Below are 23,051 nucleotides of genomic sequence, written 5' to 3' on the forward strand. Positions count from 1 at the left end.
TTAGACATACGGTCAATGGCATGAGCTCCTTTTGAAATCTCTAGCTAGTTGTTTGAATGACCGCTTTTTAGGAAAGTTATGCAAAACCTTTTTCATTGGTAAATTCAAACTTGCCCAAATCACTTTCTGCAATAAAGTTTTGGTTAAAAGGGCCTTGGCTTGGAATGTGTGTCAATTCTGGGATGAAAATTCAGCTCAACAGAAGTAGAAATGGAGAAGAGCTCGGACACTGCTTCAGCAAGTCATTTAAATTTTGAGGTAATGTGCTGGTAATAGTTGTGATAATGGCTGAGCTAATATATTAGGGTCATCCAGACTCAACTATTCTGCCTGGTTAAGACCAGGAGGTTAATTGGTTCAGATAACTGCTGTAAACATGAAGCTGTTGACTTTTTGTGGGTTTGCCATTTTTCCTTACGTCAGCAGTCTTTGGCTGTTTTTCCTCAGTGTTTTTGAAAGGACTTAGCTTTTGTCCTGGTGCAGAACAGGAAAGCTTGAAAGCTTGAAAATATTAATGGAATGAACTAATTGTTTTCCTCACAGCTCTCGTATGCAATTCTTTAGTTTGGATTATGATGGGAGACAAACTAGTAAAGTGGGGTCGGTTACAGATTACACAGAAGTTGTTTATAAGCCTGTTGGGAGGTCAGAAGGTGTTACAAGAGGAAAAGACAAAAACATAAACAGTAGTGCAGCACTTTTGGCAAATAAAAAAGGTCATTCTGTTTCCTGGTCCGAGTGGTCATCCACATCATAAACAGTTGACAATGGTGTAACGTGTCGATTATCCCTAAACCTTCACTTCCCTTGACAACTCCTCTTATGCATTCGTATTTGTATAAAAAACTTGCATCAGATTAAAATGTTTTAGTCTCTTATTTTTCATGTCATATAGTAAGCAAAACTGTCACTGTCTTTCTAGGTGTCTTTTGTGTTCTATCTGCAGTGGGCAGAATAAGACTAAAATTCTTTTGTATTATTAAATGAATTACTAATTTAATTACATTTTTACACTTTAATTACTTTTTTAACCTAGTCAGTTCTTAAAATGGGTATTTCTGTAAAGTGTTCAAACGTAAAACAAATTTGCAATTGTACTTTTGTTTCAGGGATATAATATTTTGGTAGGTCTCAGTTTTGTAGAAATGTGCATTATTCTGACTTCTCATATCACATAAATTGCCTTAACATTTATGGCTTTGAAAATGCAGTGTCAGAGTTTATGACAATTTTTCATTCTGTCATATGGAATGCACTTGTGTTTCCTTTTAGAAAAAAATGTGTACTCTATATAATATATATGATAGTAAAATTAAAATGAAAGGTAAGCACTTGAGACAAGTGATATTAAGAGATTCAAGGAATGTAACCCTTCCTGAGATGTCTAACAGAGACTGCTGCAATTTATTACTTTAGAGATGCAGTAGCTTGCATCTCCTTAAGCATTTAAAATAGTGATTGTAGATATCTATGCTATTTAAATACCATTCTGCTTCATGTGTATTAAAACACTTTATTGCACCTTATATAACTGTTTTTCTCAGAAAACAGATGTATTGAATATAGACCAGACTACTCAAAAGGAAAACCAGCCTCTTTTTTTTCTTCCCCAAGAAAAAAATATATCATCTCTAGATGACATCTGCAAAAATTGCAGGTTTTATGTATTGTATTTTATAGATCTTACCCAAACAAATTGCTTATTTCCTTTAGTTGAGAGCTTTGTAAGGGTAAAGATCAAAGTCTGCTTGGGCTAGATGAAGTTCTGGCACTTCAAAGACCAGTCACTGGTGAACTTAATTTCTAAACCTTTTCTGTCAAACCTGGAAAAAAACCATACTTTCTCTGTCACAGTTTTACCTATTGCTTTTCCACATGTGCCCTCATTTTTGTTTCTTTTTGTACATTTTCTGTTAGGTTGTGGGGTTTTTTCCCAAGTAGTTCTGATATAATAGAGCCTTAGGAATTCCATAAAAGACTTCATTTTATTGTAATGAAACATCTACAATATAAAATTATAAAATAAAAACATTAGAAAGTTATATAGTGTTTGTCTAGGAAATACATTAAGCGGTTTTGTCTATATTCAAATGTCCCTTAGCCTCCTCAGCCTGCTGTGTCTGAAAAGTTGGAAACAAACATTCATCATTTGAGCCCTGCTCCTCAGAATGCTCACTGCAGATTTTGGTTCTTTATCCTCCCAGTCCACCTGGAACTTTTCTCCCTTTCAGGTTTTACTGATTGTTTCAACTGAATTATACTATCTGAAGCTTTATCATTTTATTTACTTCAGTAGATGGAGCATCTCTGTCAGGCATCCAATGTTTCATTCTCTGAGTGCCATTTTTAGCTTGAGGTCTCTTCCATAGAGGTATGGGGTATTGCTTTAACTTAAATTGACATTGAAGTTCATTTCAGTTAAACAAGTAGGGGAAAAAATCCACAGGTGAATTTAAATTGATATACTGAAAACACTGTAAACTCTCACTTTTTATTTAAATCAGAGCAGTGCTTTCCAGGAAATTCCTCTCTGATACCCAGTGTCAGTTGTGCTGATCTAATTGCTAATCTAATTGTTACACAAATGCTCTTAAAACTCTGCATAACAAAGAATTGGAACCCATACATGAGTCCAGTACCAGTAGATTGCTTACATGAGTACACATCCATGAGTACTCTTCCATGCCCCTGATATTACCACTTTTTGCCACCTGAAGGGACTTGGACATATGAAAGACCTAATAAGTTAGAGGAGACAGGAGATTGCTGATCATGCAGAGCAATTGTGTTGGAGATTTTATAAAGAAATTACAGTACTATATTGCTTTAATTGCATTAATTATGTGGAAAGCAAGAATGAAATTTTGGCACACTGAAGTGAACAACAAATTGCTCATTCATTTCAACAGAGCCAAGATTTCACCTAAAGGACTTCTTCCTGTGAGACAGCCAGATCTATAAGTGATGAAATGCTTATAAAAAGCATGGTAAGGAATAAACTTCACCATTAACTAGCCTTTAAAGTAGCATATTTACGAGATCAAATAACTTTTTAACAGACGGTATGCCTAGGTAGCACTTCACAGCCATCTTACCTTCTTTTCTTGTGCAGTGTTTGGAACTGTTAAGGTGTAGATTCCACTTGTTGTCAGTCCAGATTTGAAAGCTTCGGCACAGTCTTTGAAGCTGATTTGCTCCTCTTTAGCGATGAAGTTGTTCTTAGCTGCTAAAAATACAATAGAAATTGAAGGCATTAAGAGGAGATTAATAAAAGTTACTAAGAAGCAGTTAATAATCTAATCAGCTTAAAGCTTTGCAGTTCCAAAAAATATGCCTGGTCCTGGAAGAAATGACAGATCGAAGTATTAATTATGTGTGTTATTACTTTATATTATTTAGAGATGTTATTCTGATGAGCGTGGCTGCTTGATAGGTTGCAAAGTCCTGACACTTACGAATATGTTGAATAAAAAAACCCTAGGACACAGCATCTCATCAGCTGAACAGTTTCTGCTTCCAGTCATTGCCTTTGCTGGACTCCTACATGCATCACAACCTCTGCCCACATTACCTACTGTTACAAACATACCTCACCAGCAGCTGATTATATTAATGACGGCCTTTGTCCAGTACTCTAATATTGTGAAATATAACATAAGAGTTATGAAATCTTTTATATACAGCTGACTGGAATAACTACTCTTACAAAGTTTTAGCTAGTTTTTCTGCCCCTGTGCTGAGCAGGGGCCACTTTATATGTCCCAAGCAAAACCCTGGTAGCTCAGCCCAGCCCACTAAAGAAACATCCCTTCTGGAATTCATTTGTGTAAAAAATACATTGTAATATGCCTAAGCCTCCTTATTTTACAGAACAATCTAAGGCTCATCTTCTTGTTCAGTTCTTTATTAACTATGGAGGCTGGAATTTCCTGGCATTTCGCCTGCTGACTGATATTTCATATTTGACCCTTTTGGGGTTGGTTCTGTGTATTTTCCCTTTTAATTTAATCTAACAAGCACAGCCAGCTAGTACAAAGTTTTAGGTGCTATATAAATCATGCTTGTATTACAGTTGCTTATTATGTTCTTTTTAGCTTGCTTATTCATTATTTACCTGTTTACATGCTTCGCCTTAAATATAAAAATAACACGTTCAGTGTTTTAATTGCTTTTCCACACTCCTTTGTTTGTATATGGTCTTAGAAGCTTTCCCTGCTAATTTTGTCTTTTTGGCAAACATTCATTATTTTTTCCACTCTGGGTTTAACAGTGTTGTAGCCAACATGACTTTGACTTGTTTACTTATTTGTGCACTAGCATAGCAGATAACATCAGCAGGAACATGTACAGCCTTGGTAATGGTATTTAAGGGGACAGTGTCAGTTATTCAGACGAAAAACTTGGGATTTACTTTGTTTGGAAAAACCTACAACATCGTATTACTTAGGACACTACTGAAAGCAAGGACTTATGAACGCACTTTTCCTTTTTTGTGATCCAACTTACAGTGACGTAGCATAGTCCATCTATACTGTCTTTTAAGATGTAATGACAACTATTTTTAATTTTTCCTAGTATTTAATTTTAAATCGTTTTTTTAGAGGTTCTATATGCTCATGTGTTTCCAGCCCTGAGAACCTGAGAGGCAAACATGTCAGATTCTTTACTGTTTTAGATATTAATAGAACAGCTATACCTTCTTAATTTCTCGAAGTTTGGTATCAGACACGAAATTCAAGTGAAGAAATTTGTTCATTTGTTTAGCCATAACTTTCAGTTTATGGTTTGTGTGGGTTTTTTATGGAGCATATGAATAAGCATAAATTTGGAAGCTATGCTTGGTGGCTATGATTTGTTGCAGGGCTGTCAGGCATCGAGGGGTGAGATTATTGCCTGTAAAATTTGCTAGGCTGAGGGATTTTTAGGATGAACAGGGAAGCTTCAGTGAAAGACTGGAGGACTTTAGGGACTACTTGCTGCCCTGGACTGGTGCTTTCTGTTTGGGGCATATAAAAACTGAGCCAGTACTGATTTCTTTGCCTTTAATAGCCACTATAATTTGTCCTTTCTTTGATCGACTCTGTGTGCATCAAGAAATGAGAAGTGGCAGAAGTAACCTTTGTGAGCCAGGAAGAGAATCTACATCATGCAGCCTATGTGGTCAAGGGAGTGGGTATTGCCAGACGAGTAAATGCCATGTGAGACAAATCACACTTGGCATCTCTGGATTTTGTTGAACCACTGGAGAAATGGGCAGGCAAACCAACCGAAACCACAGAAGATGAGCAAAATGTTGAAAAGAAACCGCATAAATGTGGTGGTTGTTCCCCCCACCCCTAAAAATAGGTTGGTTAACTCAGATGTAGAATTTAAATGGAAAAAAAATGCTTTTTGAGAAGCAGAAGTGTGAGGAAACTGGTAGTAAGACTTTAGAGGTAATAATGTACACAACTTAGGGAATGTCACTCAAATGATATAAGCATGTCTGCTTTTACTTACAGTTTGGTGTAGATATCATAGTAAGCAAGTTATGAACAGTCTCCATCAGATCATGTTGCTGTTTTTGTAGTACTGAGTTGTTTACTGTAGCTGTAACTAACTGCTTTTCTAGTTCTTCTATAATAGAATTCTGTCTGGCTACTAGGACTTGAAGCTGATCTTTTTCATCTTTTATTGACTTCAGCTGAAGTGTGTGCTTGTCTTCCATCTCAAGAACTCTTTTTTCTAGAATGCTAAATAAAAGATTACAGTTAGGCTCTCAAAAAGCAACTGTGGGCTCATGTAAAGAGAATCAAGCCTGTTGCAGAATTTTCTTTCTTCATAAGTACTCAACTTCATTCGTGATGCTGTGCATGCAGTAGAAAGCTAAATGAAAGCTGAGTTTGGTTTGATATAGGTGCTTTATTATACAACTAATTAGTACATTAATAAACAATATTATCGAGTATAGTCTGTATTGCAGGCTTTTAAAGTGTAACAATGGGGTTTTTGATAATTCAACATTGTGAAAGGAAAGGTATAGTTGGGACCTTAAAAAAGGGATAGTAATGCTAGAAGTACAGGGAGTATAAAATGGATGTAAACCCAAAGTAACCATTACTTATTACTATAAGGTGTCTGGCGTACCATTCTCTCACAGGTTAGGCATAATAGTGAAAGATGTGATGTTTTTACCCTATTAAAAATGAAACTTGTTTAAAGATGAACCTATGAACTTTTTGAATGACCTGTAATTATAATCAAATACATATTTAAATAAAAGTTGCGGTTTTAAGACAGGGAAACATGCAAAAAGTTTCTTGAAGTTGTGTTACCCATCTCCAGTTCTGGACCTGGCATGAGTAGGTAACTGGCTGGAAAATTATTTCATTGGTAATTGTTCTGATGCAGACTCTGAGAAAGCTGATGTTAAACGATGTGTGGCTGGAAGGGAGAAGCTCACCTAAAATCCATTACTGTTACTGAAAAAAATCCTGAACCTTATGTTCCAAGCAGATTAGCTCAATGTCATATCATCTTTTGTTAGGTGAGAAATAATGCTTTTATGTGTATGTGGGTTTTACAAAGGTAAGCTAAAATCTGCTGCTGAGTTCCAACACAAAAAAAAAAAAGAGTGACATTTTAAAATTCAGTATTTACTTTGCTTTCCATTTGATAAGGATGCTTGTTTTTATTAAGCTGGCAGATAAGACCTTTAGGGAGCATATATAAACGCAGTAGAGTAGTGAACAAAAATGTCAAAACATGTCTCCTTTCTTTTAAAGCTAATTCTTTTAAAATAAAAAGCACTTTGCACATATGGTTGTCATTGAAAAACATGGCTTTGAAGGAGAAAATTTACTGTTATTGCTGCTTTTAGATTTCTCTGTAAACTATTTATTGCCAAAAGTAAAATAAGACCCTGGTGATAGGAAAATGAAACTAGCTGGAAAAAAGCTATGAGCCTTTGGCCAACAGCTGAGTACAGAAATGGACAGGAGTAACAGTTGGTGATCAGTCTGAATTTCTAAAGATTGATTAGTAAGGAACATTGAATATGAGTAGTATTTGACTTTTCTCACCATGTCAGAAAAAACTGTGGGAATGACATGATTGTGTATTAGGATAGCTGTGTACTACATGGCAATAAAATTTTAGAGATGTGGTTGCGCTGGCTTAGCTTGAGTCAGGCTACATAACCCATAACTTCATCTGGATAAGTCTAAAGAAGAATATGAATTGGCTACAACTGAAGTACTGAGAAGTGCTTAAGAACCTTAAGCTCCTCATAAAAAGGTAAGCTTTAGATAGTGAAGAATTATATATAAACAGAACACAAGAAGAATAAACCTGCATGATTCTCTAGGACTTCAATAATATATGACCTTTGTAATGAGCACAGCTGGGTGCGTGGAGCTTCTGTACAAGGCCTTATTTTTTTACTTGAGTACATTTGTCCCTAAACCCATTAGAAGGTCGCTTCAGGGAATAGCAATAAACTTACCTGTTTTTTTCTTGTAATTTAGTTATCTCGTTGGTCTGATCTGAAATCTGTCTTTCTAGTTTGTTTGTTGAAAGAGAGTGTTCCAAAAGCTGAAGTTCAAGTCTGGTTGTCTGGTTTAATACCTAAATAAAATTTATAAAAATATTTGAAAATCAAGACTCTTCTTTTAAATAAATTGTAATTTATTTATGTTCTGAAATCATGCAAATCTCTAAGCCTATAATTAAAAAATATTTTTGAACACTTAATTTGAGCAATAATGCTCATAGAATTAGAATGAAGAAGAACACAGAGTTACACTATTTTTTTATTACACTACCATATATCATTGAGAATATTTCTGTAGTATGCTACGTTTTGGATCCATGGCTGAGCGCTACTGTGTATTTTAGTTTTGCTGTCATACCTTGCCCTCTGTTATGATATTCTTATTCCATTACTGGAACTATTATGGTGGTTGTTCAGAGAATAATTTAAATTGAGTTGTTTTCTCAGTCTGGTGTAGAAAGAAAGTACTTTGCTTATCTCTCACTGGTTGAAATCTTGGCCCAGTCCTGAAATCACTAGACAGTTTCCTCTTAGCTATTTTCCTTAATCCCAAATTGTATTTTACAGTGTTTATCATGTGAACCACACTTCTGTTGATTCATTCCTTGCATTTTAGTGTTAGCTTTTCTATACATATTGTTTACTGTCTACATTTATTTGCATCATTAAATGAAGAAATGCAGATATTAGGAAATATGGAAGATACTTTTCAGTTTGTATCGGATTGCATTACTTTTAGGCATGTTTTCTAGAAATATTTTTTCATTGTTTTAGAACAGCTTTTTTTAATCCAGCAGAATTTGGCTTTCCTTGGCAGGAAGAATTGATTACTCATGTCCTTCATGTTAAACAGTCATTCAGGACATGATTTCACACTTCAGTGTAATTGAAACCTATTGCCAAAAGTAAGTGTCCTTGAGAGAGCAATTGTTTGGTTAATTTCCTTATGTTGCTAATTAAGCCCTTAACCCAGTCACCAGTAATTTCAAGCGGAGAAGGAAAGTTACAGTGATGATTTTCTTCCTCTGAGCAGAAAATAATTGAATAATTTCCATAAAGATGTTACTGTGAATTAATAAACACATTCTCTCAACATGTGCAAAACACTGGGCTCCTGCATAACGAGAAAGTTGAATTCAGTATGCCTGTGAGCTATGAACTATCAGTTAATCAAAGAGTTCACAAAGCTTGTTTTAGATTAAAAAATGTAATTTAATTCATTGGATGAATTCTACAGATAGTAAAATGTCTAACAAGGATTTTAGGTTTGCATGCAATTTGCATTATATAAAATGTTCTGTGCTGCACGCAATATTCATTATTTGTTTTAGTAATTACATATCTGAGTCTTCCTACCATGTTAGCAAAACTACAAATACATACCATTCTACATTGATTGGACTTGTCCTTACAACATATTAAAAACTGTGTTCTATTTCACAGAAGGTCTTATTGTAGTTAATGCTTTTCAATTAAAGCAATAATTAAAGATAAACCCTTTTTTTTGTTTGAAATAAATTAGAGAACAATATGTACAGCAGCCAAGTTTACTGCTATGTGAATATACTTTCCTAGTAGCCTCATCCTAATTCCTTTTTTCTTGATCCATCTCTGAGTCGTTTATTTATCCTTCTGTTAAATAACAGTAACATAGTGCATTGTGCTGGAAATTAGCTGCTACGTACCTATAGTATCTGTGAAAATATTCATAAAAAGAAGCATTTTTCTTGATAAGAAGTTTTAAAAAATACAAAAGAAAATTTAGATGTAAAAAAGGAATTGTCCTGGTAAATAGAACAAAGGCAGTTTGAAGGAACTCTTGTAGCTAAGATCTGGTGGTGAAAGGTGAATAATCAACAGAGATACACAACAAGGCCTGTACAAAAGCATACTAGTACCCAACTGATGCTTGCATATAGTATAGTAGTTTTAAGTACATTATCTTTAAAGATGAATGTAACAATTGTCTCGCTGGAGATACTTCAAATGCTGCTGTAATGGAATGCTTTCAAGTGACAACAGTGAGCTTGAGATGGAACAATGAATGGAACCAAATACTAGTATTTCCTTAAGCTGCGTAGAGCTGTTGATTAGAATGATTGACTTCTAATTGTTGAATATGTATAGTTGTAGGTGTTTGCGAAGTAGAAGCATTTTTAGTTTGAAATTCATTACTTACTTGTGCTTCAACATCTGTTAATTTGCGGGTCTGTTCAGCTGTTTGATTTAGTAAGTTTGTGCCTATTTCAATCATTACTGCAGTCTGGTTCTGCACTGCAGTTTGCTGGATCTCTACCATTTCTTTCTTCATACTGTCTTGGATGTAATTCTCAAGCTACATGGGAAAGGAAAGAGAGAAGATAGTTGCATTCTTTAAATGTTGGAGCGGGGGGTAGGACAGTAAGCCTGCTGGCTGCTCGCTAAACAAATTTGTTCCTTGTCCTTGTCTGTTACGCATTTCTGCAAAGTTTCCCAATGTTAAGCTCTGTGAGAGGAAGGGCAAATATGACAAGGAATGCGTGGCCACCCGTGGTCTAAAGGCAGGAACAGAGATTTGCAGGAGGTAAGCAGAAGGCGCAGCGGTGAGAACGCTGGCGGGCGCTTGGAAGCCTCAGTGCTCCCACCATTGGAACCACCAGAGGAGCTTCACCAGCTTCAGCAGTGATGGGAATTTTTTAGAAGACAAAAGCTTAGGAGTTTAGTCATCTTCCTGTATCTAGACTTAAATATTTTCAAAAGCATATTTCATCACACGGCTAGAAGTCAGAGAAGAGGTCAGATGTCATTTAATGCTCTTATGTGCACATTTTTGTCAGAGAGAATTTCAAATGAAGACACGAAACAGTAGGAAAACCTATAAATACTTTAAATACTTAATATTTGGGAATGCAAAAACTGTCTTAAATACTTGATTCTGAAGCCATTTCTATGTCTAAACTAATAAGGCTTTTTTTTGGTAGTCATATTATAACAGAGTACACTGCTTTCAAGGAAATCAAGTAGAAAATTAGTAGCAAGGAGAAAATTCATTTACCCTTTCATGAAGCCTTTCTTTCCACGCCTCTGGATTATCCAAAGGCAGTCGGATTTTAGGGCTTAAAGGTAGGGTAAACATTTTAAGGTAGGCTTAGGCAGTTGCCCAGTGGAAACACACAGCCATAAGGTTGTTCTGATTACAGTGCGGCAAAACTTGTGATTACAACTTAAGGCATCTGGTGGTTCTGGTGCCAGATTTTTATACCCCTTGTCACTATGCTTGCAACCTTAGAAAGCAGTTTTGTTTGGACACACAGATCTGCACTTTTGTAATTTGTCTTTAATATCTGTAAGTATAAGGCTTTTGCCAAGTATCTAAGCTCTACGATATCTACTCTTTTCTCAAATAATATCTCATTCATGCGATGTATTCCAACTCATTGAAATATTGTCTTGGCTCCAGTTTAACAGCTTGTCTTCAAATCTGTTCTTCAACTTAAAAACATTCAATAAGCATTCTAGGGCATATGCTATTACTGTTTACTTGAAAGTATGAAATATTAATATCAAAAGGGATTTATTTTAAAATTTATGGGCAGTTTCATGATCTGTCTCATTTATTCTAATTTAGAGCAACATGAAGCATCAAAATTATATTGACTTAGTAACTGGCTTTGGAGCTTCTTATGCTTTTTTTTTTCCTTAAACGTCCTACAAAACATGACTACATAGACCCCTTCTATTCTTTCCTTCATACTCACTAATCCACTCTCACTTTTGTGCATTCTCTGCATGTACACATTGTATAATCTCTTTTCCTGACTCAAACAAAGATAAACACTCATTCTTCTTTCCTTATATTCACCTCCTTCTGCATTGTAAAATGCAAAACTGTAGAAAATAGGACTTTTAACAATTATATCTATATTTTTTTAGTGGCAGGTGCTTACTTTCATCTTTCTTCAAAGATGAACAAAATACCTACTTTCATCCAAAATTCCCATCATCACCCACTGACCACTGACAAGAGCAGAACATGTTCCCATTGCAAGCCCTTGCAAAGCGAGGCCCTGGGCTTTCCCTGGGTGGGGGGTGAGAGACCTTTTTCAACAGAGGCTCCACTTAAGGCAGCCAAGGCTGAGCCTTACCAACAACACTGAGGATTAGCAGCCGTTTTGCAAGACCGCAGTTCTTTGTGACACACTTTTTTGCAGAGTACTATTCATCAGCTCTAGCCAAGGAGCCTCCTTCCTTTATAAGCAGTAGCGCACTCAGAATTTCTGAGCGGGGGAGAATGACTTGGGTCATTGACAAGAGGGAATGGCACAGGAATGAAATGCTTCAGTCCCCATCCATGAGTTCAGAAGCCTGGCAGTTTGTTTGAAAAGCATGTCTGCTTTCTCCAATATTTTGCTCAAATTTGGAAGATGCAGCAGGGATTATCTGCCAGATTTCTCCTTTTCCACATGGCTAGTTAATGGAAAGATAATTCTTAATCTCCTTTTAATTCAATTAATAGATGGCTATAAGACTTAAATGTATTAAATATATTAACCTTAAATATATTAACCTTGATTACAGGATGGACATTTTGGACAAAGTAATTGTCAAAACCCTATAGCTGACTATTAACGATGCATCTTTTTTCAGAAATTCTGTTTTTGAGGGAGTAAGTCGATCAATGAATCCCATCTTAAGAAAATTGCAGAGAAGGAAAGAGGTAGTAATACCTTCAGATTTCAAAGGGGGAATAGTTAGTTGATAGCATTTCAGTGATTCTTCGTGGGATTTTTTCATGAAATTCTATTTTTTTGTGTAAGGCTTTGGCTGGCATGTATTCTTGAAGAAAGTAAATATAAAACATTAAAGCACAGATGGGAAAAAGCACGTCTCTTAGAGTATGCTTAAATTGGAAAAACAGCTGGGAAATTGAAAAAAATGATTTCACAGTTCAAGTTTGTAATATAGTTATGGTGATGCACTTTTAGAGAGACAAAATTCTCTAAGGTCATCAATTTGGGGTTGTCATGTTTTATTACTTCAAATCATATAAAGTCATAAAATTTGACAAAAATACTTTAGTTATGTTGCCGAAAGAATGAGGACAGATCAAACATATTGGAGCACATTCCAAAACATTGCTTTTATAGCTGAGATTGCTTTCTTTTAAGCAAGCTTTAAATTGGCAAGAAAGAAAAGACAACATGTAGAGTATGTGTTAAAAGAAATTTTTGTTTTCTAACCATTGGCAGAGATGGTATTAATCCTTTATGAAGGGTTGCCAATTCTTGCTTAAAGAGCCCTCCTGATTACTGTTATATAGTTTGTGTCCACATTACAGAACAATTTTCTAAATAATTAATGAGGATCATTATCTTCCTGTAATTGCAGTGAACACCAAATGTTGTCCCACCATTAATTTGAAGTTTTAGATCCTTCACATTTTTGGCAGCAGCAGTCTGATAAATATGGAATAGTTTAACTAAAACTAGCTTTCTTCAAATTTTCAAGGAGGAAAACTGAAGAATATGCATAAGTTTTCCATGAGAAACAGCTATTTCTATTCAGACCTTAATTGTGCTTAGTAATTATTTTACTAAATAGTTCAAAAGAACTTGCAGAAATATTGAACAGGTTGTATTACAACACATATTGCATGCATAGTCATTTACTGTAGATATGGAAAAAATCGCAGGCATAATGGTATGTCTGTAGTGTTTTTCCTCTAATTTTTGTTTTGAATTTCCAAAAGTGGAGTAGATCCAACAAAAAACCTAGCAAGAGAAAATATACATTTACAGCATTTTTTAAATAGGCATTGAAACTACAATGTATTAAGCTGTCAAAAGCTTTTCGAGTTATTGTTCTTGCATCCCTCCTAAAAATGTCCTGTGGTTTAGTTAAAACTTATATTTGTGAATTTAAACCAAAGAAACTTAATCAGCCCATTCCAATACCTGTGGTCATCATCCTGGCATTTTGTTCCTTAGGATGTTTAGTTTATACATAAAACTGAGCAAGATAGAAAATGAACTTAAGCATCCATAATCAGTTTTGCTCTGTTTTACTAGAACAGAGGAAAAATAAGAAAACCACTGATGGGTCTCATCAGTTCTCTTTCTGAATACTTTTTCCGAGTACATGTGAGACCTTCCTGCTTCTTATGCTCTAGCTGTTTTGAGTTATCTTTAACACAGTAAAGCTTGGTCTTAAGATGCCTTCCCTTGTTTCAGAGTGGCAGCGTTCTTTGGATTGCGGCCACGTCTAGTTTCTCCATGAGTCATCTTAAGTAGAATTGAGTGCATAATTTGAAACTTTTTTTTTTCAAACTCTGTGCTAAGGTGCAACTGTCTCATTGTCATCCACATACACCACAGAATCCTTAAATTTCTGATTCACAGACACAGTTTTGTATATCAAGACAGAAAATACAGTTTTGTCAAAGACTATTTTAACAGACTTCACTTTAAATTAAAATACTAAATATGTAAATTGTTTATTTGTAGTATAATAGAAGTCTGCACACTAGGCAGGCTTTCTTGGGATGAGACTATCTTTTTGGATCCCACTGAACATGGATAACTATGAAGAGTCATGTAGACTTTATAAAAAGAAGAGAATGCTGTCTCAATTTCATCACAGCAGTTTGTATAGGCAATATGAAGTATTTTGCCTACATATATACACCACACATGCTGCTTACTGTGCATGTATGTAATGAATAGAGCACCATATTTCCAGGCTCTCCATGTTTATATTTGTATTTCTACATAACTGCAATGTATTGGTGTTCTGAAGACAAAATACTGAAAAAAAATTTTTTTTCAGACAGTTTTGTTTTCTTTAAAATAGGTTTTCATACTTGTTTTTACAGTCTATCAATGTTGCTACCGCTTAAAGTTAGTAAAAAAATAGAAGAATCACTATCCCTTCCAAGATCCATTTATCTTGACAGACCTAAGGGAACATATTTTTAAGGGCATTGCATCAATCCCCATCAATCAGACCTTAAGCTATTTTAAATCAGCTCTTAATAAAATATTTCTCTATGTTTTCTGAAAGTCAGTTATCAATTTTAGTAGCTTGTAACTTTTGGAAAAAATTAGTACACTGGAGAAGGAAAAAAAAAGCAATCATGTCTGGAAAAGAGACATTTTAAATTGTGTTTTTGGTTTTTTTCCCCTGGGGCAGGAAATCCCAATGGACTATGTGTTGTTTCTCAAGGGAGGGAAAAAAATCTTTTGGGAATGTATATGGAAATGCTTGAGATGTCTCTACGCTATTAGCTTCTTACATGCCCCATTGAGCAGGTCTGCCTGTCCAGACCTCCAGCTAAGATTTTTGTCTTATCTCATTTTCCTGTCAGCAAACAAAAGGTAACATTATAAATGGATACTAGCTGAAAGTGAGCTGTGATTTATTGGAAAATATTCATGCTAAAATTGTGTATATAAAATACTAAAGGTTTAAATGCTAACTCTTAAAACAGTAAATACTTTAAAGTAAATTATACACAGGACATGGTTCGGTTCATGCACTAAATGCAAGCTTACTGACTTATTATCATATTTGGTTACATCTCATTTGGAGGAATCTTGTTTGTTATGCTTTTATAATTTACACTTTCTAGCAGAAGGAAAAAAATGCCCCCTTCACTGGCAATAATCTACTTGAATAAAAAGCAAGTATTTCATTAATATAACATGAAACTAAATGCATGAAATACCTTAATTGTCTGCACAAATGTTTATGAAGAATGACTGTCACTCTGTGTTCTTGACTGATTTTGTACCTAATACTAAAAGGTATTACAGCATGATCATACTTTCTTCTGTATGTTTTTAACTAACTACAAAAGTTAGAATCAAAATGATGACCTAGAAAAAGCACAGGAAAAGGGAAGAGACTTTGAGAGTGGAAACTATCCCAAAGGCTGTCTTAGAGTTGAGCTCCCACCATTCCAGACACTGAGCTTGTTTACTACATGTGATATTGCACTATTGCTTTCCTAACTGCACATGTGTTTTCACTTGGTTTGTTACCTGGAGGATGACATAGGCTCTTTATACTATATATGACGCAAATACATTTTACAGTGCATTTTTTTAGAAGATGTAAATAAAATCGCAAATGAAAAATATTCTTGAGATTTCAAAAAAGTGTTGTTAATAGAAACTAAATATTCAAACTAAATATTCTACATGGGTACGGAAATAACTTAAAATCAAAATTTAACAATGTCTTCAGAACTAAAATCAATTATTTGGTGATTAACCATTCCCATTAACAGTTAAGGATATTCATTAAGGCAGTAGTCTAAGATTCTGAATCACCATTTTTCAAGATCACAGCTAACTGGTATTTCTCTTAGAAATCAGGGAAGGAATTCATAAAGTTCCCATTAGTCTAAAAATAAAGAATAAATAAATAAATAGAGTGAGTCATGAATGGCATTTTGCCAAAGCTCAGTAGCACTGAAGCCAGGAAGACAAGAAGCCAATGATGCTTCTGCCATTCACTGAAATGAATATAAATATTCCTCGTTATGTGCAACGAGCCACCAACATTCAAAATTAAGATTTCTTATATAACAAATACTGCCAATAGATATTTAATTCTTAAATACTAGGTCATACCATTGGGCTATAATTTCACACATTGAATATTCACACCTTTTGGAGACAAGCCTACATGTTTTCAGTCATATTTTTACTTGCATGCTACCATCAGATTATCAAATCAGGACTTCTTGAGAGTGGTGTAAAGATGAGATTCTACCCTAAAAAGCCCACATTTGAATAAACACTTGCTATCCCAGATCTAAAGTAATCCTTTTCCCCCGAGCAACAGGCAGCTGAAATAAACTTACAATCAAGTATGCTGCTGGGGGTACTTATGACATTTTTCATGAAAGACTTCGGGTATGTAGCCTTATATAGACATAAACTTTACAAAACTTTTAGTAAATTTGCATCTGTCACAGATTTTTCTTAACATATAAAACCATTTATCTTTTTTATCTCAACTTACAATATCAAGTTAATTTTTTTTAGGAATTCCTTGTTCAACAGAACAGACTATTTTAGAGAATAGCTCATGATGTGGTGGAGCAAATCATAGGGCAATCTTGTGAGGAAATATGAAGCAAATTCCTCTTTTCAAAGTATGTTATTGGGGAAGCGAAAAAGAGCTAGGCATTCACAGTTCATTCTCAGCATTGCTTTCTAGGGAAGCAGTCATCTTGCATTCCACTTCCAACCAGAAGGAAGAATGATTCGGAGTTCAAGGATCAAACTAGTTAGGAAGCTGTGGAACACAATTAGTCCCTTTTGTAAGCTATAAAACTGGGTGTCTCCTGTTTCAAAGCTGTGTTCACAGAGCATCTTTCAGCATGAAAAATCATTAGGTTTTATTAAACTTCACAGATAAAGGAAACTGAAAGCATTTTGAGAAATTCTTAAACTTTGCAACATACCAGCTTCTAAATATAGTTTATGGAGCTTTTGTAAGATTTTTCTCTTAAAGAAGCAGCCTCGATGATGATGTTACCAAGAAAGAGACAGTCATTTGAGCTGAAGGCCTGCCAATTTTTGAATGCTCAAGACTTTGAGACAGTACACACCAGCTGCTGATTTCAGCTTTTGATTTTGAAGGACTGAATTTACCCTTTTAAATGCTATAGTTCTTTTTTTAAGATATGCTGCATCTCTCTCTCTCCACAGTTTCCATTGCTAATATGCTAGCTACATTTTCATCGCTAGTTCAAAATTTCTTCACGTGCTAGACCAAACCCTGAGGTTTCCGAAATACTTGGGGGAAGCAGGACCCTGAAATCAAAATGGACTTGACTGTACTACAGAAAGCACTAAGTGCTGCATAAAGTAAGGGACGCTCAGGTAGTCACCTCCATTTGGTTAAAAAACTGAACATCTTGATATGTTCTTGTCAAATGCCACTTATTTATTTCCCTTTGCTGTTCCATTAGCACGGTTAAGAGTCTTTAAAGTAAAAGCTTCTGAGGAATGCCGTGCTTGAAAGATAAAATGGGAAGCTACTGTGTTAAGAGTGGACAAACACAAATATTTGGAAATAAGATTAGCACGTGTAGGCATCATGTTGCAGAAGCAAAATGCAGTGTGTGATGCAGAAAAAAAAATATTTAAAATTATGTAATCCTGATTAAAAATACTTCTTTTAAAATTTTGCGTCAATAGCTAGGATTATCCATCTAAAAGCAGGCAGTTTAGTTTGTTGGAACAGAACCAAGCCATTGCTTCCAAAAGTTCCTCGTTGACTCTGGTGCCCCACAGGGCACTCAGGCAGTGACGACAGTCGTCTCTGGAGGTGAGTCCCAGCCAGTGCTCCTGAAAGCCTGACAGGCAGCTGCCAGTTGGTGCCATTCTGTGAAGAGCAGAAACTGGAGCCAGAATTCTCTCAAAACAAATGATGCTACTGGCATTGATTATAGTACTATAGAATAGGAGGAACTCCCAGCAAAAATGGCTGAGAACAAAGGTATGCATTATAAGATGGGTCTTTTATGGGAAGAAACTCTCCCTGTCTGTCAGGATCTGATGGGATGGGCCACTGAACAGGCAGAATTTTAAATGCATTTTCCAGAGACTCCCTTGGATGCAGAATACTGCTCTCAAGATGAATAACCACATCCAGCAATGGAGAAAGTACATTGTCATTGGTACTGTATGCAGCTAGCTGGAAAAAGAAGCGATCTGTCTTAATACCCAGGAGACTATGCATGTAGATGAGGGTTAAAAACAAATTTGACAAGGAGGACAGAAGAACCCAGACCTGAGAATCCTGAATGACAAGGGAGATAAAGAAAAGGGAGCTCAGATTGGGCAGCCAGTAAGCTGAATGGTCTTAATGAAGGGAAAGAAGGAGGGAAGGAGGCAGCTTAAAAAAAAAAAAAAAAGAGGAACTGAATCTGTGTGAGCAGAATTTTTAAAATGGATGTGTCACAGAGAGGAATTCATAAGGCAATGAGCTGCCAAAGGGGGCTGGAAGACTGATCTTAAAGCCAGCTGAGGGAAGGAATTGTCTGATTGGCTTGAGGGTTAAAAAACATTGTGAAATAGGAAGGAAATTCACTGAGGAAAATGGTGAGTGCGAAGGACTTGACTTAGATGAGACTCTTGGGAAATGTTACTCCCACATGGACTTGAGAGGGACAAGAAAAGGAAAATGTGTATTTCCTTGTGATTAAAATGATCACTCTTTTTTTCTATTCTAATAGCACCCTTACTAGTTAGAGATAGTTCACATGAAGTAAGCCTTAAAGAACATGTCTGATTTACTGGTTTGTTCCATTATCAAATAATCAAAAAAAAAAATCACCTTTTGAGTCAAGTGAGTTTTTAGATACATCAGATGAAACCTAAGTTTCACTAAAAAGTCAGTGGGGGGTTTTCTACTTGTTTTGAGCACAGCTAGGTTTTTGTATGCTGTCCTCAGAGCCTTTTAAAATAATAAAGTTTACCATCACAAAGAAGCTGAACTCAAAATATGGATAAATTTTCCCTAGATGCAAGTCAAATAAACTAAAGTGCCAGGGAAAAGAATCAGGGTATTACTAACTATATTTCTATAGCTGGTAAACTGTAGTTGTCAGAATCCTTGCTTGTACGTGGTAAGACAGGGTCAGATTGTTTATATTTTTTGCAGTTTATACATTTCTAAGGGTTAAGTTATGAGTTTTGGAGTTTACCTTCTAGTTATTTGAACCTTATTTCATCATGCCAGAGTAGTTTTCAGAAACCATTCCCAGAAAGGCTTCAGTAGCTACAACAGGGGTTTTCAATTTACTCTTATTTATAGGCGATCATTACATCTGACTGAAAATCTGGTATCAGGATGGAAGTTTGACATAAGTGAAAAATGCAGGGATAGTTAATATGGTCAAAGTTCAGACTTCATGCAAGGAAGTTTTGTTTTACTCAAATCAATTCCTTAGAAGCCAAAAAATACAAAATTTTGTCTCACTTTCCTAATTCACTTAAGCTGTCTTTTGCCTACTTTATCCATTTTTTTAAAGTCGTATTAAGAAACTGGAAGTTGGTGTTCCCTTTGAATAGCTGAATTACCCTGTTTATGGAAAAGCTTTCTGAAAAGAAAAGCAAAAAACGTGGAAATTGTTTCATTAAGTCTTCACCAGGGAATTTTCTTGAATATTGAACTGTCTGAATGGACAGGATATCTGTGATTGCAATAGGAAAGTAGGGCAGGAGTGTTTTCCATTGCTACATATATTTCATTTTTGATGTGCAACTTTTTTGATGTTTGAATGTTGACTTTTTGCACAGCTGAGATTGTCAGTTGACAACTGGTACCATGGAAAAATGAGGCTACTGCTTCTTGACTAATTGGCACATTCTCCTTAAGGGGCTGGTTTATATTTCACTTTGAAACAGTGAGTTTCAAGTAATATCTTGCAGGTGGTTACACCTTGAAAATGGAAAATGAGAAGGAAAATTGGTGCACAGAACATAACGTAGTAGTTCAAAGGAAAGGACCTAAAAGAAGTTTATGAAGTGTCTTAGTATGATGTCTACAAGTTCTGTGGAGGAAGACAAAACTAGAAAGATTTTCAGGTGCCAGCTATCAAAATTAAACCGCTCAGGTGACTCAAATACATCAGTGTAAGTCTATATATTAGGTCATATGATGAGCAGCAGGCCTCCGGTGTGCTGATGTCGTGTCATATGTAGGGGACCTGCTGGTGGGGTGAGGGCTATGGCTATTGCCCAGGAAATGTCCTTTCCACTGCACTGGGTGTCTCCCCATTCCCACACCCTAACAGAATGGAACAAAAGAGGCTTTTTCCTTCCAGGATCACGCACGTCAGGTGCAGGCCTGAACCAAAAAGCAAGCATAGCGATGGAGCTGATAGCATGAGTACACGAGGTGAATGACTCCTGCTGCTTGCAGCGCGCAAATGAACAGGGCTGCAGAGCTGCTGTTTGGACAGGGCTTAATACACTGCTTACTCACTTCTATACTAGACATTTGAAGAAGATCCTACTGTTTTTAAATGGATACACTTTTTCTTCAAAGATAAGAACGCTTAGCTTTTCTCCGTGTGAAAAAGTTATATGAAGTGGAGTGATAGTTAAAGGTCAAACATTTGCCTAATGTGTTTTCATGTGGTTTTGACGCTATTTAAAAAGCACACCAAAACATTGCTTCTGAAGTAGCTCAAATTATGACAGTTGTGTGACTGATTATGCTGTACCACACCAGAATGTTCTAATATGCTAGTTTTGACTTTATACCGAATTACTCAGTCCTCTTGCATGGTTAAGCGCAGCTTTTGAAATGCATGAAGCTGTCTTCAATTTCTTGATGGTTACATTATTAAAAGGTACTAAAGAGTCTAAAAATGGAATGCCTCTTAAAGAATTTCAGTTGCTTACATTGAGAGAGCTGTAATGTATCAAGCAAAGCTTTTTTTTTCCTCCTTGTGGAGACTTAAATAATAAGATGTAGCTAGCTATTCAATAAAATAGACTATTAAACTCTCAACTGTGTTACCACAATGCAGAGTTTAATCCCTGTCCAAAACCAATGATAGAAAGTTGATATATTGTTCCACAGAGGGTAAAGGAACCCTATATACTTTCCCTTTTTTTTAAACTCTATCATGATGCTTGCGACCTGCATACAAATACAAAACTGAAAAGATAATTTTTTTCTCTATGGTATTAAAGGGAGTTACAGCTAAGTTAGGACAGACACTGAATGCTGCTTGAGTTTAATGGGAATATTTAGATACAGCTGAATTGGAAAGAAAGTTGCTGTCATTAAGAAATCTGAAATATTCGCTCATCTGGAGAGGGAAATGTTTCACTCCCTACAGCTTCTGTGAAAAATGTAATGCTGTGAAGAATACTAGTTTTCCATCCATATTTTTGCTAACAGAGAGAGGAGTTAACAGAGAGAAGGTTGCATATTCTATCAGCCTTCTCTTTTTAGCAGTAAGACCTTTTTGTGACCTTAGTAGGCTCCTGAAAGATTATTAGAAAAACTGATAAAGCTTCATATTGGCAGTATAAAGACAGCAGCAAAGTTCCTTTAGCTTCTCTCTCTCCAGACTCAGCCATAATGTGTTGGAAGTTGGAATGAGAACAGATATCTCCTAATCCTACAAATTGCAGGATACATTTGCTGAGCTTTGTAAACAAGATCTTAATTTAGGTTTAACCTGTTCTACAAATGATAAAAACTAATAGGATTTTCAGTAATTATTCAGAACATAGTAAGCATTTTTCTAAAAACGACATTTAAGGAGGAGTAATGTATTTTCCTAGGCAGCTTGCAAACTGACAGTGAGTGTTTGCAGAACTATTTAGGTGTGGGATTTATTTTATACAAAACATGGATCTGGATTTTGTAACCTGAAGAATTCTTTAACATTTCCTCCAAGCTTGGTTTACTTGGAATAGACTTTAGGTTCACCAAATAATGTTTCATTAATTCTCACTACAGAATAAATACAGTTCTTTTTTTCCTCTGCCCCATTTCCTAGAGATATGTCTGTTAAAGGAAATGAAATGATCACAGTATTTCCAGTTGTAAAGCAGTTGTGTGTGTGTGTGTGTAAGGTTATTTGGTTTAATTTGTTCCACTGTGGAATGTGCTGTATCTGTAAGGCATTTGTAAGTGCTAAATTACTATGCCATACACTTTTTTTTCCCCAGATGTTTAGCCCTATGAAATTATCTGATGCTCCTATTATTTCTTTACCTGCAATTTATATTTGGTTAGTCTGAGAAATTGAAAGAATAAAATGGCAGATGAAATAGTCTGTGCTTGTTTCTGAAACTTCTTACTCAGTGCCATAGAAACTTTCCTTTTCTTTAAGGTTATATTGATACTTATGGTCCACTGACAAAATGTTTTCTCAGTGATTTAGCTGTTATTACCAGTGAGAGATTTCCTAGTGAGAGCATTTGGACTACCAAAATATTTTCTCTGTGTGACATCCTTGTTTCATATACTAGTATATACATGAAATATTTTTTTATTCAAGAGACAATTTTTCCCTTTTCCCATTCTGCACTATGTGTGGGTATCTTTAAGGCTTCCTCAGTATCTTACTGCCAGCTAGATTGCAGAACCCTTTTTCTTTGAAGTACAACTTGTATGTTCTGATCCAGGAAGAATTTTTTTATGGTAAGGGTGGTGAGGCACTGGCACAGGCTGCCCAGAGAAGCTGTGGGTGCCCCATCCCTGGAAGTGTCCAAGGCCAGGCTGGATGGGCCTTTGAGCAACCTGGTCTAGTGGAAGGTGTCCCTGCCCACGGCAGGGGGGTTGGACTAGATGATCTTTGAAGGTCCCTGCCAACCCAAAGCCTTCTATGATTCTGTCAGTATATGGGAATGGGAAGACACCAAACTCTATGGAAAGGCCACCAGTCCTGATTTGACTCTTGTAGCTAAACTGTTTTAACAAGTGGGAAGCATGTTGTTTATCTGTATATTCATATCACATCTGCAGCCTAGTCCGCATTTCTACTTTCTACCTATTG

General features: G+C 35.8%; 2 protein-coding genes across 6 annotated transcripts in view; one reads left to right on the forward strand and one right to left on the reverse strand.

Annotated features, from left to right (window-relative positions):
• MCPH1 (microcephalin 1) overlaps positions 1 to 23,051 on the forward strand; it is a 123,732-nt gene that overhangs the window by 58,842 nt on the left and 41,839 nt on the right. The window lies entirely within an intron of this gene.
• ANGPT2 (angiopoietin 2) overlaps positions 1 to 23,051 on the reverse strand; it is a 39,055-nt gene that overhangs the window by 9,822 nt on the left and 6,182 nt on the right. The window contains exons 2-5 of one of the 4 annotated variants that reach the window (XM_065632269.1): positions 9,711 to 9,866; positions 7,484 to 7,605; positions 5,500 to 5,732; positions 3,096 to 3,223 (exon numbers count right to left, since the gene is read on the reverse strand). In XM_065632269.1, coding sequence (XP_065488341.1) covers positions 3,096 to 3,223; positions 5,500 to 5,732; positions 7,484 to 7,605; positions 9,711 to 9,866 — 639 coding nt within the window. Of the gene's footprint in view, positions 1 to 3,095; positions 3,227 to 5,499; positions 5,733 to 7,483; positions 7,606 to 9,710; positions 9,867 to 23,051 lie in introns of all 4 variants that reach the window. The other 3 variants (XM_065632268.1, XM_065632272.1, XM_065632270.1) reach the window with 3 other exon arrangements.

The sequence above is a fragment of the Caloenas nicobarica genome, chromosome 3 (genome assembly GCF_036013445.1).
Source record: "Caloenas nicobarica isolate bCalNic1 chromosome 3, bCalNic1.hap1, whole genome shotgun sequence".
In the NCBI taxonomy this organism is placed as follows: Eukaryota; Metazoa; Chordata; class Aves; order Columbiformes; family Columbidae; genus Caloenas; species Caloenas nicobarica.